Source organism: Dryas octopetala, chromosome 2, assembly GCF_963921425.1.
Source record: "Dryas octopetala chromosome 2, drDryOcto1.1, whole genome shotgun sequence".
Classification (NCBI taxonomy): domain Eukaryota; kingdom Viridiplantae; phylum Streptophyta; class Magnoliopsida; order Rosales; family Rosaceae; genus Dryas; species Dryas octopetala.
This window is the reverse complement of record NC_141367.1, coordinates 20,198,127-20,214,961: the sequence shown is the minus strand read 5'-3', so window position 1 is coordinate 20,214,961 and position 16,835 is coordinate 20,198,127. Positions and strand designations below refer to the sequence as shown.

At 34.2% G+C, this 16,835-nt stretch overlaps 1 protein-coding gene across 1 annotated transcript; it reads left to right on the top strand.

Moving 5' to 3' along the window:
* Nucleotides 1-5,944: 5,944 nt before the first annotated feature.
* Nucleotides 5,945-10,453, top strand: ETR2 (Signal transduction histidine kinase, hybrid-type, ethylene sensor). The gene is made up of 3 exons (XM_086233307.1): nucleotides 5,945-6,452; nucleotides 6,781-8,661; nucleotides 9,550-10,453. Exons 2-3 carry the CDS (start codon nucleotides 6,916-6,918, stop codon nucleotides 10,090-10,092), a joined length of 2,289 nt encoding a protein of 762 aa, XP_086089433.1. The 5' UTR covers nucleotides 5,945-6,452; nucleotides 6,781-6,915; the 3' UTR covers nucleotides 10,093-10,453.
* Nucleotides 10,454-16,835: the final 6,382 nt, after the last annotated feature.

Genomic DNA, 16,835 nt, shown 5'->3' with positions numbered 1-16,835 from the left:
ACAAAAATTGACATCTATTTTGGGGTGTTTTGACGGATTGGACCAACGTGGCACACGTCAACTAGTTCGTAGACGAATATGACACATAAAAGAATTCGTGGACCAACACGGGACTAAGCAAATAATAAGTGGACTATTGGTGCAATTAACTCTTCTAAGTAAATTAGTTAAATTGATAAATACGTAAACTAGTTCATAGACGAATATGACACTTAAAAAAAGTAGTGGACCAACATGCAACTAAGAGAATAATAAGTTGACTATTGGTGCAAGTAAATTTTCTTATTAAATTAGTAAGATTGATAAACTAGGGATACTTAGAGATAATGGGCTAGTGGGAAGAGATGATTATTATTTTTTAAAATTTAATACGGGGTGGGAAAAGCAACAATCGGGCACAACACGAAATGATTAAAATGGGCTCGGCATGACTCAGGCATGAAATGGGTCAAGCCGACACGAGTACTGTCACACCTCAATCTAGAATTAAGAATAAATTTCGAATTAAGGTGTGAATCACACTCTAACTATAAAATTAACTTCCATAATTAGAATGTGACAGAGGAAAAATAAAATAAAGAGAAATAAACTTCTTATTTCTATCATACATCAAAACTTGATTGAAGCTTAATTTACACCGTACGCATTGCTCCAGTACTTTAGATCTCATAAAGCTTTGAAAAATCAAACTTAACTTCTGACTCGGTTCACACTTATTCCCAATAACTACATCTCACTAGTAAGTCCTCCTACGAGATCAGATCTTTGGTTTATGCACCTGCAAAGTCTATAAGAGGGTGAGTTCTAACCGCTCAGTAGGGACATTCAACCTTATCATTCAAAATTGATTAAACTGAAGCTTAGTGAAAACACACAATATTTAACACATAATATATAATGTAATAATATTAGTGATGCATGAATGTTATATTGCACTTCCTTAATAATCTCTTGAAAAATAAATTGCAATACATCTTAACTTCGACCACAACCGAAGGTCCTAATGAGCCATGGGAAATAGATCGTTTTATCAACTGCAACGAAAGGAGCTTCACTCCCCGCGCACAGTATGAATTTAAATTTAACTCTCAATCCATTCTCACCATCGTAACCTCTATTCTCAATGAATCATGATTCACATTCAAATAAAGGCACTACTAATAATTTATAATAATAACTAATTCCTATAATACTCAAGTAATTCATATAAGTCACGTATTAGCACACATATTACATTTTTCAACAAAGATTCAATAAAATCAAATTTGTAGTCAAAGGTTCTCTAGATCCCCCTACCTAACTTCCAGAGTTTAACCTGATCCTACGTGCCCATCCGAGAAATCCTTAAATTGTCCTTACAAAACCATCATCATCGGTTCACGTGACTGATCCAAAATCCTAATTCAATACAAACCAACTAGTTTCAAGATAAACCCAAATTACTCAAATCCAAGTACCTTCACAAACTCACGGAAATAAACCCTACCTTCAGCTAAAGTCGTTCAAGGTCAAATTTGGTGAGAAATCGACAACACAGGTTTCAGTGATAACAACTGAAATGACTGAAATGCCCTTAGGTTGAAACTCTTGTCTAAGGTTTCTTTCTAGGGTTCCGTGTCTGAATCCAAATGGATTAGGTTTAACGAAAGAACACGACCAACTTTAGTACGAAACGAATAATATGAGTTTCGATGTTAAATGACCTAAAATGGAACGGTTACTTTATGAGGTTGTCTCTTAACCGAAAACAATCTAAATGGTAAATGGTAAATGGTAAATGGTTTAACAAATAGATAGGGTCGATTTTGTCTGGAATTTTGGGTTTCATGTTCAGTTTAGGATTTGGTATCCGAGACGGCATCAGATCAAGAACTTCTGAGCCAATATAGCATGTTCAAGACCAACAATTCCTCCAGAACACAACCAGGGTTCACAAACGGTAAGAGCTTGGCCATAGAATGGCCATAATGAGTGGCAGTAGCCACGAACGGTGGCTGCCCAAACCTGTTTCACAACAATAACTCAACAACAACACAAACAGACTTAGGAATTGGGTTTCATGGTTTCAATATAACAAACAGAGATAAAACAACGTTCAATTGCCACCACCAGTAGCAGAGCTCACGTTAGTAGCGGCGACAGAGAACCTGTACCAAGAATTTCAATTAGATTTAAGCCCAACCAAAATTTCAGAAGTTGTAAAACACGAAAAGAAGAGGAAAATGAGACAAACACAACCTGTCTTGCGGCCGTAAAATGCCAGGATCGATGGAGGCAGTGTGATGTAGAACAAATGGCAGAACGGTTCATGCAACAACTCGACCGCCAGAAGCCCCAGAAAAGAAACAAGCTTCAGCCCGGTCCAGTGTCAGAAATGGGCCTATTTTGGCCAAATTCCTTTGTTTAGGGCTTCAAATAAGCAATTTAGTGTTTTTGAATAAGTTTCCTAAATTGCACTTTATTTCTATTTTTATTTCCGTTTTGAATTTCGAACGTCTAGGGTTCTGAACATATTTAAACAACCTTTTGGCTGTTTGTAAGATTCAGTTTTATTATTTTCAATCAGAAAACCTTGAGATTTCTCTCATTGCTCTGGTGGATTCCAGATTCTTTCTTAGGGTTAACGCTGGTTTTCCCTAATATATTTTAATTGCATGTTACGATGCGTCACAGTGGCAGAGCTAGGGTTCAAGATTGGGGCTTTTTTATCTAGGTTCAATTGATTTCAATCGAGCACACCCATAGGAAGGTCTTGAAGAGAAGAGAAAAACCCGACCGGGATCATCGCCATCCTCCGCTGGAATCGGTAGAAAGTTGTCGAGCTTCTCGGCTTCGATTTTCTGAGCCCGGCGGTCGGTTGGAGAACCCAAACACACCACCATGCTCGCCATGATGAGAGGAACAAAACTCGGGTGGTCCGGCTGTGCGACATCACTGGACAAGGCAAATTGCTGGCAGAGGTAGTCATACATGTTTGGGTCTGAAACGCTTTTATTGGTGGTTAGAATGAGGAGAGAATGACATAAGGATGTAGAGGAGAGAGAGAGAGAGAGAGAGAGAGAGAGAGAGAGAGAGAGAGAGAGAATTTGGAAGCGGTCCCGTCCTCGTTAATCGTCGGACGACGGCGAAATCGCCAGGAAAGAGATCGGGAAAAGAAAGAAGAGAGGTGAAAGAAAAGAGAATCGGTGGGGGGGCGGCTGGAAGTGAAAGAAAATGAGAAATCAAAAAAATAGGTTTTTGGGTTTTAAACCCTAGGGTGCAAAAAGACCAAAATGCCCCTCAACCTTCGTTCGTCTGAAACTTTCAAACCATAACTCCAAATTGCATTCATTTGCGTCTATGCGCTCGTTGACTCAAGACATTTCCAACGAGACTAAAATCAAGGTTAGGCCTTTCCTAATTTTTATTATTTCTCATTTGCCCACCGCAATCACTTAAAATCTAATTAAATCACCAAAATTAGTTTCGAAGTCCGAAAAACGTTCAATAAAATTCTATGATCTCGTCTCAATTAATCTTATTTTTTTACAACCTCAAATTCATTTATAGACATCTAAAATTCCTAAGATAATTTTTAATGTATCCAAATTAACAAGATAATTATCTATAAATCATAATTACTCCAAAATAAACTATAAATCAGTTTCAAGGATATGACAAGTACGACATAAATAAATGTGCTAAGTCGACCCAAATTTTATAGCCCATTAAACATGACATAACATGAGCACGTGCATGAAATTTGTCCGAAATAAGTTCAACTCATTTAGCATTGTTAAAGTAAAAAAAAAAATTCTATTTTCAAGAAAAAAATATTAATATTTAATTATAAGTAAGAAAAGAAATACAAACTAAGTTTCTAATCCTAAAAAAAAAAAAAAAAAAAGAGCTCTTGGGTCTGTTTGTTTAGAGTAGGTCACAAGTATGAATATGTCACAGATGATGCCGAACCTATGTCTCAGCTATATGGACTGATAAGAGCATAACATGATTATTAAATGAATCAACACGCACAAATCACAAATGGGTCTAACTAAATGACACCTCCAATATTTAATGGTTGTTTGGTGGTTGAGTTAGCTCCATTATGAACACGAGACCAATTTTTTGTTTTTTTTTTTTGTGCATAAACACAACACCAATTTTACATTTTTACCTAGTAATTTCCTAATTAATATGGGAAATCACATTTTGTAATGGATACATCTCATCAATCATTATGCCCGCTTTCCTTGTAACTAGGAGCGTTAATTATAATTACCCACATTTTCAATATTGGCTATTTATCGTGTGAATTAGCTTATATAGTGCATAAACATTAAAATATAGTACTTTTGAATCGTATCAAGTATCAACCTAATACATTTTTTTCAGTTACATTGTTGTCTTTTTCAAAATATATAATTCAAAACCCTATTACAATTCTAAAATACTCTTTCAACTCCAATTCCCTACTACGGTTCCAACTTAAACTCCAATATTAAACAATATAGCTATTTTGATTAAAAAAAATATTAAAATATCTCATACGTGTAGCATATAACAACAAATCTAACATCTATTGTTTATATTGCGTTATGTTCTTCCCCCCTAGCTTGTAGGAATACGACCTCTATGCTTTAGTATTATTTTAATATGAGTTGCAACTTGCAACATTGTAAGTACCTGATGATGGTGTGCTTTGTTTATTAATAGGAAGAATGATATGTTTGTAATGAAAAAAATAGTACTCTCTTGAAACTCCTAAGCAAGTTGTAAAAAGGATATATTCTCAAAAAAGTCAGGGTTTCTATTACAACATTTAAGAAAAGGATTCAAACAAAAACTTGGCTTATTGCACTTGCATAATTCACATTAATTGTGATATAAAACATAACAAATTACATTTAAATCAATAAAATATTTTAATATTACATAATAGTTAATGTAAATTTTCTTTTCTCATAAAGGTCAATGAGTTTTGAAATTATATTTCATTTTAATCATATAGCCCAGTCCACTTGATCATGTCATGTACTTTAGTGCATTGAAAAATACCAATTTGCCCACTTTTTTTTATAATTATTTATGGGTTTAAAATTATGACGTTGCCCTTAATTTAATTTAGGGTTTAGAATTAAGGTTTTGGAACTTATGCCTTAGAGTTTAGGTCTGCCCAAAACTCGGAAGCTAAATCCTAAGTCGTTTTGCTGTATAACAATAAAAAATAAACCTAATACAAATTTAAATTTGAATAATAATGTATGTTTATTAATCTATTGTAATTTATTATTATTTTTTTATTTGTTCAATAATGACTAAAATAAAATTATAAAAAAATGTATTGACTAAAATGTAATTGCAAAAAATTTTATTGATTAATTTGTAATTAGTCCTATAAAAAAATGGTAATTTGGTAAGAGTGTAAATGTGTAAGACAAATAAAGCATGCAATTAAAACCATAACCTCTTCCTCATGAAAATTAATGAATAATAATAGCTTGTGTGTATATACAATGTACCACTATTAATGCAATTACTTAGGTGGTGTGAATGTTGACGAGGACTCTGGAGGTGGGGACGTTAAGTGAATGCGACGCGCTGGCATTGAAAAGCAGGACTGACTCGGGCAGTCCCTTATGGCTGCCACGTGGCAAAAAACATTTTCTTAATTTCTCTTTTTGTTTGAGAGAGAGAGAGAGAGTAATAAAAACAAATCTTTTCGGGTGTGACGAGGACGTTATGTGCAGAAGAGCGTCTAAGTTCTCTTCATGTAAGAAAGTGGGTCCCACCCCTTTCCTTCTTCTCTCCCTTTCCTTTCCTTTGATTTTTTTTTTCCTGCTCTCCCTACGAAACAACGGCGCAAAACAATATTCCCTTTCATTTTTTATTTTTTTATTTTAATTATTTTCTTTGCTCCAAATTTGGAAAACATAAAGAGAGAGATTTTTGGGGTTTTATTTTTTTTTGTGTTTCTCTTTTTCTTTGGTGCTATAAAAGGTAGCTGAAGAGGACTACTTGGGAAAACAAGAGGCACTCTTTGTTTTCTGCTTCACTGAATCACCACCGCCTTCCCCAAAAGCTCAAGTTTTTAGTGCCCACCACCGGTTTACACGGCGCGAGGTGGCTGGTTTAGTGTTTCAGAAAACTGGGTTTTGGTTGTTTTTTATTTGGAAAATAAAATCTTTCTTTTTGGGTTTATATATTATTATTATTGGGATTTGTTACTGGGTTTTTCTCCATTCGTTCCAATTGAGAAGAGGCTAGCTGCTGCTGTTAATACTATAAATGGGTAGTGGGAGATTTTTGGTGTCTGTCTGTGTTTTGTCTTTTTTATGAGATTTGTTTAATGGGTCATTGCTGATGGCTGGAGAAGTTCATTGAGGGGTCTCCTGCATGTGCTAGAAGGCTAAGATCTGATGGTGGTTTGATTGGAAATCTGGATTTTGGCAAAGCTTCTAGTGTGCTATCAGGTACGCTTTCTACTTGGCCTGCATTTCTTTATTTCTTTTGTCTTTTTAGTTTTGAGGAGTTATTGAGGTTGGTTTGGTGGGTTTTCTATTTTAAAAACGTGTTCTTGCTTCTGAGTTTTTTTTTTTATCGTTTTTATCTTTTGGCATATCATTGTTTTTTTGGGGTTATATTTTTCTTTTAATTGAGGAAACTGTGCCATTCATAAATCTGTAATATAAAAAATTATATACTAGACAGGATTTAGTTGGTTGAGTTAGATCTCAAATTGTTTGTACTAAATTCCTTCAAAGTGCTAATGGGGGGCGTTATTTTTACTGTCTTTTACAGGAAATGGGAATTAAAGATTGTGTCTTTGCGATTGTAGTCCAAGGCCGGTTTAGTTCGAAACTTTAATCTGTAGCGAGGTTTAAAAGGTTCAAAGTTTACTGATAAATGGATTGAAGAAGCTGTCCTTTGGATGCAATGTTAAAGGCATTAGCATCTGGGCTATCAATTTCCTTGCTCCTCGTATGTGTTTTGGCGTCGGATAATGGATTTCCGCGGTGCAATTGTGACGATGAGGGCAGCTTGTGGAGCATTGAGAGCATACTAGAAACACAGCGAGTGAGCGATTTCTTAATTGCAGTAGCCTACTTTTCGATCCCCATTGAGCTGCTTTACTTTGTTAGCTGCTCGAATGTACCTTTCAAATGGGTCCTCTTTCAGTTCATTGCCTTCATTGTGCTTTGTGGATTGACACATTTACTCAATGGCTGGACTTATGGCCCTCACCCGTTTCAGCTTATGCTTGCTCTCACAGTTTTCAAAATTCTTACTGCTCTGGTATCATGCGCCACTGCTATAACACTCATCACTCTCATCCCTTTACTTCTCAAAGTGAAAGTGAGAGAATTCATGTTGAAGAAGAAGACTTGGGATCTTGGAAGAGAGGTTGGAATTATATTGAGACAAAAAGAAGCTGGAATGCATGTTCGGATGCTTACCCAAGAGATTCGCAAGTCGCTTGATAGGCATACAATATTGTCTACAACCCTTTTTGAGCTATCTGAGACATTGGGTTTGCAGTACTGTGCAGTTTGGATGCCTAATGAAAATAAAACAGAGATGATCCTGACCCACGAGTTGAAAGGGAGGAATTATTCTAATTTGTACAACTTTTCTGTACCTATAAGTGATCCTGATGTTGTACAGATCAAGGGGAGTGATGGGGTGAACATCCTTAGGCCTGACTCAGCACTTGTTTATGCCAGTGGTGACTCAGGTGAGCCGGGACCAGTAGCTGCAATTCGGATGCCAATGCTTCGGGTTTCCAATTTCAAAGGGGGAACTCCAGAGTTGATCCAGGCTTGTTATGCAATATTGGTTTTGGTTCTCCCTGGTGGACAACCTAGATCTTGGAGCACCCAGGAACTTGAGATAATTAAGGTAGTTGCTGATCAGGTTGCTGTGGCTTTATCCCATGCTGCAGTCCTTGAAGAGTCTCAACTTATGAGGGAGAAATTGGCTGAGCAAAATCGAGCCTTGCAACAAGCAAAAATGAGTGCTATGATGGCAAGCCATGCAAGAAACTCATTCCAAAAGGTAATGAGTGATGGGATGAGGAGGCCAATGCACTCAATTTTGGGTTTGCTTTCAATGATGCAGGATGAGAATTTGAATAATGATCAAGGAGTTATTGTTGATACAATGGTGAGGACGAGCAATGTCCTATCAACCTTGATAAATGATGTGATGGACAATTCGGCAAAGGATAGTGGAAGATTTCCATTGGAGATGAGATCTTTTCGGTTACATGCAATGATAAAGGAAGCAGCCTGCCTTGCCAAATGCTTGTGTGTGTATAGGGGCTTTGATTTTTCAATTGAGGTAGAGAAGTCCTTACCTGATCATGTAATGGGCGATGAAAGAAGGGTTTTTCAGGTGATTTTACATATGGTTGGAAGCCTGTTAAATGGAAACAAGGGGGAAGGGTTGGTCATATTTCGGGTTTCTTCAGGGAATGGTAGTCAGGGAAGGAATGATCAAAGATGGGCAGCGTGGAGACACAGCTCGTCTGGTGATGTATATATTAGATTTGAGATTGGGATAAGCAATAGTGATTTTCAATCAGAGGGCGCAAATCCAATGGTGCAGCTTGTTGGTAGGAGATACACTAGTGAGGGGTTTGAGGAGGGATTGAGCTTCAGCATTTGCAAAAAGCTAGTGCAGGTGAGGGTGATGAATTGTGTGCATGTGTGTGTGTGTGTGTGTGTGTGGTATATTCTTTTTGAGAAAAAATGTTACAAATTCTTAAATTAGACTCTGCATTCTTTTGGAGTTAGGAAACTAAAATACAGAAGATGTTTGTGAACCTAGACTCTGCATGAGGAAAATTTTGGCACACAGTGCTTGCAGGATGTAACATTTTTTTTTTCCTTTAGATATTCCTGCATCAAAAAGTGGTCATCTGTGTTAATGAGGAAAGCGTAGCCCTTCTCTTGATCAGTTACAAATATTTACTATGCAGGATAAGCAATCTTGATGACCAAAGATATCAACATTATCTTTGTCATGGTAGAAAGTTTAGTGAGACCTTTGATAGGTCAGGTTGGATAGAAGGAAAAAAAGGTTTTCCTGCTGACATACCTGGTTGTTGATACTTTTAGTTTACCCACTTGATTGAATACCCTGGTGGTGTTGTTATACATGTCTTTGGCTTGGAGTAGTTGAAATTGGCTTTCCTTATCTGTGCTATTTGTAACTCATTGTCATGCATATACTTGTTAAGAATGTAGTTTAAAAAAATGGTGGCTTGAATCACAATTTGACTGAATTGTGTAACGTCTTACATTTTATTAAACTCTTGAGAAAAACTATCATGTTTTACTAACCTTAATGTACTTGTAATTGCTAAATTATTGAAGGTCACTAGTTTACTAACTTTAATGCATGCTGAAACCATCTTGAAATAGGTTGTTTTGTTCAGATTTTCTAAACCTATGTGTTGTCTGCTAGTTTTACAGTTTATGAGAGGAATGACAATTTCTGTGCTGTTACTTAGTGGTGCTCTTATATATTTTCTTTCTAAAGCATTTCTAAATAACTTTTTATTGGCAGTTGATGCAAGGAAACATATGGGCAGTCCCTAACCCTCAAGGATTTGCTCAAAGCATGGCACTTGTTCTCCGGTTTCAACTTCGACCGTCCATTGCGATAGCCATCTCTGAACCTGGAGAATCATCAGAGCACTCAAATTCCAATTCTCTTTTCAAAGGGTTGCAAGTTTTATTAACTGATGATGATGATTTGAACAGGGCTGTGACCCGGAGACTGCTTGAGAAGTTAGGTTGCATTGTAACTGCTGTTTCATCTGGATTTGAATGCCTTTCTGTAATTGGTCCTTCTGGAGCTTCTATCCAAATTGTTTTTCTGGATCTTCACATGCCTGAGTTGGATGGTTTCGAAGTTGCAATCAGAATTAGAAAATTTCGAAGCCGCACTTGGCCATTGATTATTGCTGTTACTGCTAGTGCTGATGAAGATGTGTGGGATAGATGTATGCAGGTTGGAATCAATGGAGTTATCAGAAAACCAGTTTTGTTGCAAGGGATTGCCAACGAGCTACGAAGAGTCTTGGTGCAGGCAAACAAAGTTGTGTGATGACAGATGCTGCAAGTTACACAACTGCAGTAGCAAGTTTCTTGGATATTTCTTTGGCTCCCATCATCCCTTACTGAACATCCAACATAGAGATGTTACACCACATTCTGTCGGAATGGTATACCAGATTAGCTCTTTTTATTTTTTTTTCTCTTGTGCGATTGCGCTATGTTATTACATAGATAGTTTCCGATTTGATCACAGGTTATCAAAATTGTCTTCAAGAAAGTCATGAAAAAGACATCAGAAATCAATATAAATTTCTTTTGGCAATCTATATAAGTAGCATTTCAAAATGTCAATGCTCCAAAATGGTGTTAATGCCTTCCCGATTGACATGGCAATGTGACATCACTTAGAAGTACAATGTGGATGAAATTCAAGTCATGGAAAAGACATCATAATAAGTACAACCATTCTTTTTTAATTTGGCAACCAATGAACGCCCGAAATGACTTCCTTTTACTCGGAACCTACAGTATTGTCAAATGTGGTACTCTTAATTTTGTGTTATTTGCTTTTGTTTTGACATGGCATTGCGTTATCACTTCGAAATACAAGGACATTGTGAAAAATCTCCAGCGCTATGCAAAACCATGGTTAATTTTATTGGCTATGATTAGGATAACAATATTTCAATATCTATATAGTGGTTTTAGGTGGAATGGTACTACAGGACATAAAAGAAAATGGAAAAAAACTAAAAATAAAAAAATAAAGATGCCCTTGTTAATCCAGCTAGGCATAGGTAATAGTTTATTTCAGATCTGAAAGTGAAAAGTTGGGCCAATGTTTTTCAACTTTTTTTATTGGAGGAATAGTTAATGGCTGCTGGTTGCTGCTTGGTCAAACCAATGGTGGAGTCTGCAGCTCGTATAGTCTTTAATATGTACCTGCAGCTACAGACCACAGCAAGTTTCTTTCATGCTGAAATTGCAGAGGATATTTGATTTTGAGGTCAGAGAAAGTAATGGATGGAAGCGTATGGGTCAAGTTTTTTTTGCTATTTTCTTTGCTAAACAAAACCATGCATGAACCAAGTACGTACATGGACTCTTTATGTTGCAATATCGACCTTATCAAAGTGGACCCTTTTGCTTTCCTTATCCCCAATATACCCCACCCCCCCTACTTGGCTTTTTTATATATATTGAGCTCAAAAGGAAACACCTATTTTAATATTGAATATAGTTGGTGAATGGGTTTCTTCATGACAACTATTATATTCCAAGTAGTTGACGTTAAGATCCCCTTTTGAAATGTAGGACACTAGGACTAAATTCCCTTCACAAAATTCTTGGTTTTTGTCATCCATCGCTGTTTGCCTATCAATTTCTACTACTTTTCTTGGAAAGTGGAATTGGGTGGTGTATGTCTCATTATAAATCAAATTATGTAGGTGAGCTCTTTGTCAAGTGTCAACATTACATATGATGGGATCTTAAGCATGGGATATTACTCTCAATCAATTATACCCATAATCTATCTAGCACGCAACCACCCCCGCTGTTAGTTAATGCATATGAAACTTACAATAAAATTTATTTACCTTGCATATATTAACAATCGACCATTACTGTTTGGTCAAAAATAAAATTGGCAATTACTGAGTACCCGTAAGCGGTTGTAAAACTCATAATAAGACTCACAAACATCAACGAGTAACAATCGTATGCAAAACTATCGCCAATATCATTCAACTTTAACCATTTTAACCCAATTTTGAATATGCTCTCTAACCTTTGACTATACTTTCCCATTGTTAATTTTCTTTCTAAATAATTTTAACAAGACTATAAAATGTAATTAAATAAAACCATGTCAAAAATGTCAAGGTCAAATTGTGCGTCTATACTAAGTAGAAAAACTTCTAAAGAGTTATCTCTTTTGATAAGAAACAAAAGAGATGGTATGTTTACTAACCCTTAATAACATTCAATCATTTAATGGTTTGAATCGTTAAATCACAATTTAAGGATCATTTTTACAATAATTAATAAAATAAAAAATAATTTAATTATCTAAATATGACCAAATAGATAGATAAATAAAATGTTCAGACAACCACTAAAATGCTCATGATGAAATCAAATGGTCAAATAATTAGTTTTGACTTTTATAATTTTTTATAGGAATAATTTTTAAGAAGATTTAGAGTTCAGTTTATTTTATAAATCTTTGTTAGACTAAGATCAGTAGTGATTTAGGGTTTTTAATTAAGTTTTTTTTTTTTTTTTTTTTTACGACTTTATGGTAAGTTTTAACTTCAAGATTTATGATTTTTTTTTAGGGTTAAATACATTTTTGGTCCACGAACTTTGGGCGGTTTCTCAATTTGGTCCACCAATTTTGAAATGTGACAAAAATAACCCCGAATTATCCAATTTGTGTCAATTCAGGATTTTTCGTCCAAATATCTAACGGAAGCTGACGTGGCCGTTAAACGCTGACATGGCGCACTGAATGTGCGCCACGTGTCACCTCTTTTATTTTATTTTTAAATTTTTTCTATTTTTCTATTTTTATAAACTTTAAAAATTAATTAAAAATAGATCCGGACTCATAAAAATACACGGAAAATTCCTACGATATTGCCTTGACTAGTACTAATTTATTATGGGGCCAAATTACCAATTTGCCCTCTGAGAGTTTCCAGAAAATTTGGGAAGTCCAAATTTATTTTTAAAAAATTAAAATACTCTAGACTCTTTGGAAATTTATAGAATAATCTCCGAGCTTCAAAAAATACGAGGTTTGCACCGTTGGTCTTCTAAAAACTAACACTACCTTTCTCGTGAACACTTACTACCCAAAAGACCTCTCGGTCTTAGAGAAAAATAAATTTTCCTCTATAAAATAAATTTGGACTTCCCAAATTTTTTAGAAACTCTCAGAGGGCAAATTGGTAATTTGGCTCCATAATAAATTTGGACTAGTTAACACGAGGTTGTAGGAATTTTCCATGTATTTTTATGAGTCCGGAGCCATTTTTAATTAATTTTTAAAGTTTATAAAAATAGGAAAATAGAAAAAATCTGAAAATAAAATAAAAGAGGTGACACGTGGCGCACATTCAATGCCCCACGTCAGCATTTAACGGCCACGTCAGCTTCCGTTAGATATTTGGACGGAAAATCCTGAATTGACACAAATTGGATAATTCGGGGTTATTTTTGTCACGTTTTAAAATTGGTGGACCAAATTGAGAAACCGCCCAAAGTTCGTGGACCAAAAATGTATTTAACCCTTTTTTTTTATCTTGGAGTTAAAACCTAACATGCAGCTTCTATAAAGCCCACTCTTTTTCTAGAAAGGAAAATACCTTTCAAATATGGAAAAATACACTTCAAATCAGAGAAGGAGTTTATTATGAATTAAAAAAATTTCTTATAAATTAAAAAGACTTTATTATGAATTAAAATAATTTTTTTATAAATTTTTAAAAACTCTCGATCTTTATTTAAAAACTATTTTTCTAAAAAACTTAAGCCTAATTATCTCTAATTTTAAATAGAGATTCTAAAAAGTAGACAGTTTGGATTCTTAAACCACATTATAAACTCTAGCAATGCCAACTCTTTTGTTTCTTATAAAGATAATCCCCTTAAAATAAAACCTTAAGTAAGTGGATGAGATTTAGAAACTTATTAGATTCAATTAGTAATTTAGTACATAAAAGAAATAAACTTTCTATGGTACGTGCGTTTATTTATCTAATTAATGAGATTATGGAAACCAAACGCAGCATTATCATGGTGACCATTTTCTTATTGGTGAGACAGCCTAATAATGAGGGATGTGTTCCAATTTTCGGTGCATACAGAGTTGCGTCTGAAGTCTGAACTCAACGTCATTAAATTATATTCGTTTCTCCTCCATTTTTATCTCTTACTCTTAGATTCATATGTATTTCTGAGTTCTGACAAAATTATAGTTTACCAGTGGAGGTTGTCTCTTGGAAAGCAACAAGTTGGTCAAAATGGCCCCACTTTAAGAATGATGAATTATATAATGCAGCAAGTTGGTCAAGATTTTATATTGCCTATAGGCCCTATATATATATCATCTATATGGCGTTGCCTTCCTTCTACAGTTCTGATGAAGAGTATCTTCGCAAGGGGGTCTGTACCTTGAAAAAATCATACAATAAAGTTGGACTTTTCATGCCGGCATTGGAATGCATGAAGTGAATCTACACCTCTTCTTGCGCATTAAATAATACCAACTTGGTTTTTATTTTCTTCATATAATAACACAACTTGGTTTTAGATATGATTTTCTTTTACTTCAACTTCTTTCTTCTTGTACTAAAATTAACTAGTTAGTAAGTTAATACAAAATTAACTAATTTTTTGGACTTACTATATGAGTAATTTCATAATCTGAACCGTTTAGTTTTTAGGCTCCACTTTGAAAATTATAATTGTAAACAATCAACTAAATTAGAAACCATTTAATCATCTAACTGTGACAAAAAAATAGATGAACACTATATATGTTTGAATAAAAACATATAAATAGTTATTATTATAATTAATTAGCTAAAAAACTTTCGAATTAGGAGATTATTTACAAAGATAATCTTTGAAGTAGAGCCTAAAAATAAACAACTCAGATTATGAGATTACATTATGCAGTGAGTCCAAAAAGATGATTAACTACTTATTAACTTACTATTTAATTAGTTTTAGAGTATTTTTGTATATATATAACTTGTCAGACAACTACTACTAACTCTTTTTTTATTTGAAAGAAAAAAAAAAAGATTAATGATAGAGGTAAAACAGAAAGGTTTTTGGAAAATTTATTTGGATACTAGGTGTAATGATCAAATAAATGAGTATGAATAAAAACACTTTTATGACTCGTTTGATTTGTAGATTTGGAGCTTGGAAATGAGTATAAGATTTCATTCCTATATTTGATAAACACACTTTTAGGAGTGTTACCTTTTATATGAGCATGAGATACCCATGAAGAGGGAAATTTGAAACACTTAGGCCTCCATGGGTTTGCTATTCCAATTATTTAGAAAGCATTATTGTAGGTATTACCTAATTAAACTCAACTAAAACTTGAAAATATTATTTAAATCATAATAAATGATCGAGAGTATTACTAAAAAGGAAAATTATATAAAAAAGACTCTAACTATATTCCTATTTTCAATTGAGGATCTCATTTTTATTTTGATTTAATCAATGACTATTATTAACGATTTGTTTCAATCAAATATTTTCATCAATTATGTTACAATTTTTAGGGCTAAAATCGTCATTTGAGCTAAAAATTAATTACAAAAAATAAAATTAAAATATTTATAAAAAAACTATAATAATTACAAAAAATAAAACTATAATAATTATAAAAAATTTATATGAAAAAAAAGGATAGGAGATGATTTCTCCAACCACCGCCGGGCGACTCCCCCCTCCGCTCGGATCCGTCAATGATACATGGTTCAGTTATTTGGGCTGATGTTGGGCTGCAGACTGACCAGGATGAGATTGGGCTTAGGATACAGAAAGTACAGAAAGCCCAATTTTCAAATTTGTGTACTTAGAAAGGTGAATTGGGCTTAAGTGACTTTGTTCATGTTTATTTAGCTATTCCTCCTGCTTAGGTGGGTAGCCTCCTCTAGCATCTGGAGTTTCTTCTGGTTGCTTAATGTGTCAGGCATATGGAATTTTGATAAAAGAAAGCTTCAATCAGTTATAAGAAAGTGCTAGCCAACAATTCAGTTATCAGAGAGGCCCATTGGTAGTTCTATACTTTGACTGCCCTTTTTATGTAACCTGTTCTAATGAGTTCGATCATGATAATCAGACAATTCCATTAAAGTAAGAGTGATTAATAGTCCCTAATAGGCTATTACTTAATTGGTTTTTGATTTAGTTTACTTGTCAATGTCTGTAAGCAGAACATCAGCCCATCATTATAACAATATAATATTTCCAAGGCCTTCAACAGTGATGCATTAAAGAGTGATACCAATTTATTAGTCTTAAAGTGACTTAATACTAATCTGAATAGTGTTGATAATGATAATGATATTTACTGTAGTTGCAGTGCTGTTGAGAGTGATGTTGTTATACTTATACCAAATTAGATTATGCTTATTTTTTATTAAGTGGCTGCTATATTATAATTTGTATTTTAATTATTCATGAAAATTAAATCATTGTATTTATTTTAATAAATTCTTTAACATGAGTCTAATAATGAATATATTTAAATATTTTTTTAATACCCAAATTAAATTTTCTCTATTTTTTTAAATACCCAAATTTTCTTTCTACTTGTTTGATATTTTTCAATGTTTAAAAATTATAAAACAACAATTTTCATAAATTAGGAAGTGTGAGAAGTACAACAACATATTGGAATCATTCTCACTGATGGTAATACATTACCATCACCTATTGGACTTGGGCCCTATCACTCTCATTCTCTCTGGCCCAGTGTGCGTGTTTAGAGTCCAATCTCTCTCTCTCTCTCTCTCTCTCTCTCTCTCTCTCTCTCTCTCTCTCTCGGGGACAATGTGAAGCACATGTCTATTATCTTAGGTGTGATTGCCAATATATGTGATTAGATCTATGTTCTATTTTATATTTTTTACTATATTATTGTTGTCACAGTAATTTTTTGACATCTTTAAATATCCATATGCTTAGTATTAGACGTTCGAGCACTCAGAGATGTCATAATGTTTATTTTAAAAGCTACTTACACATTTGGGTGTA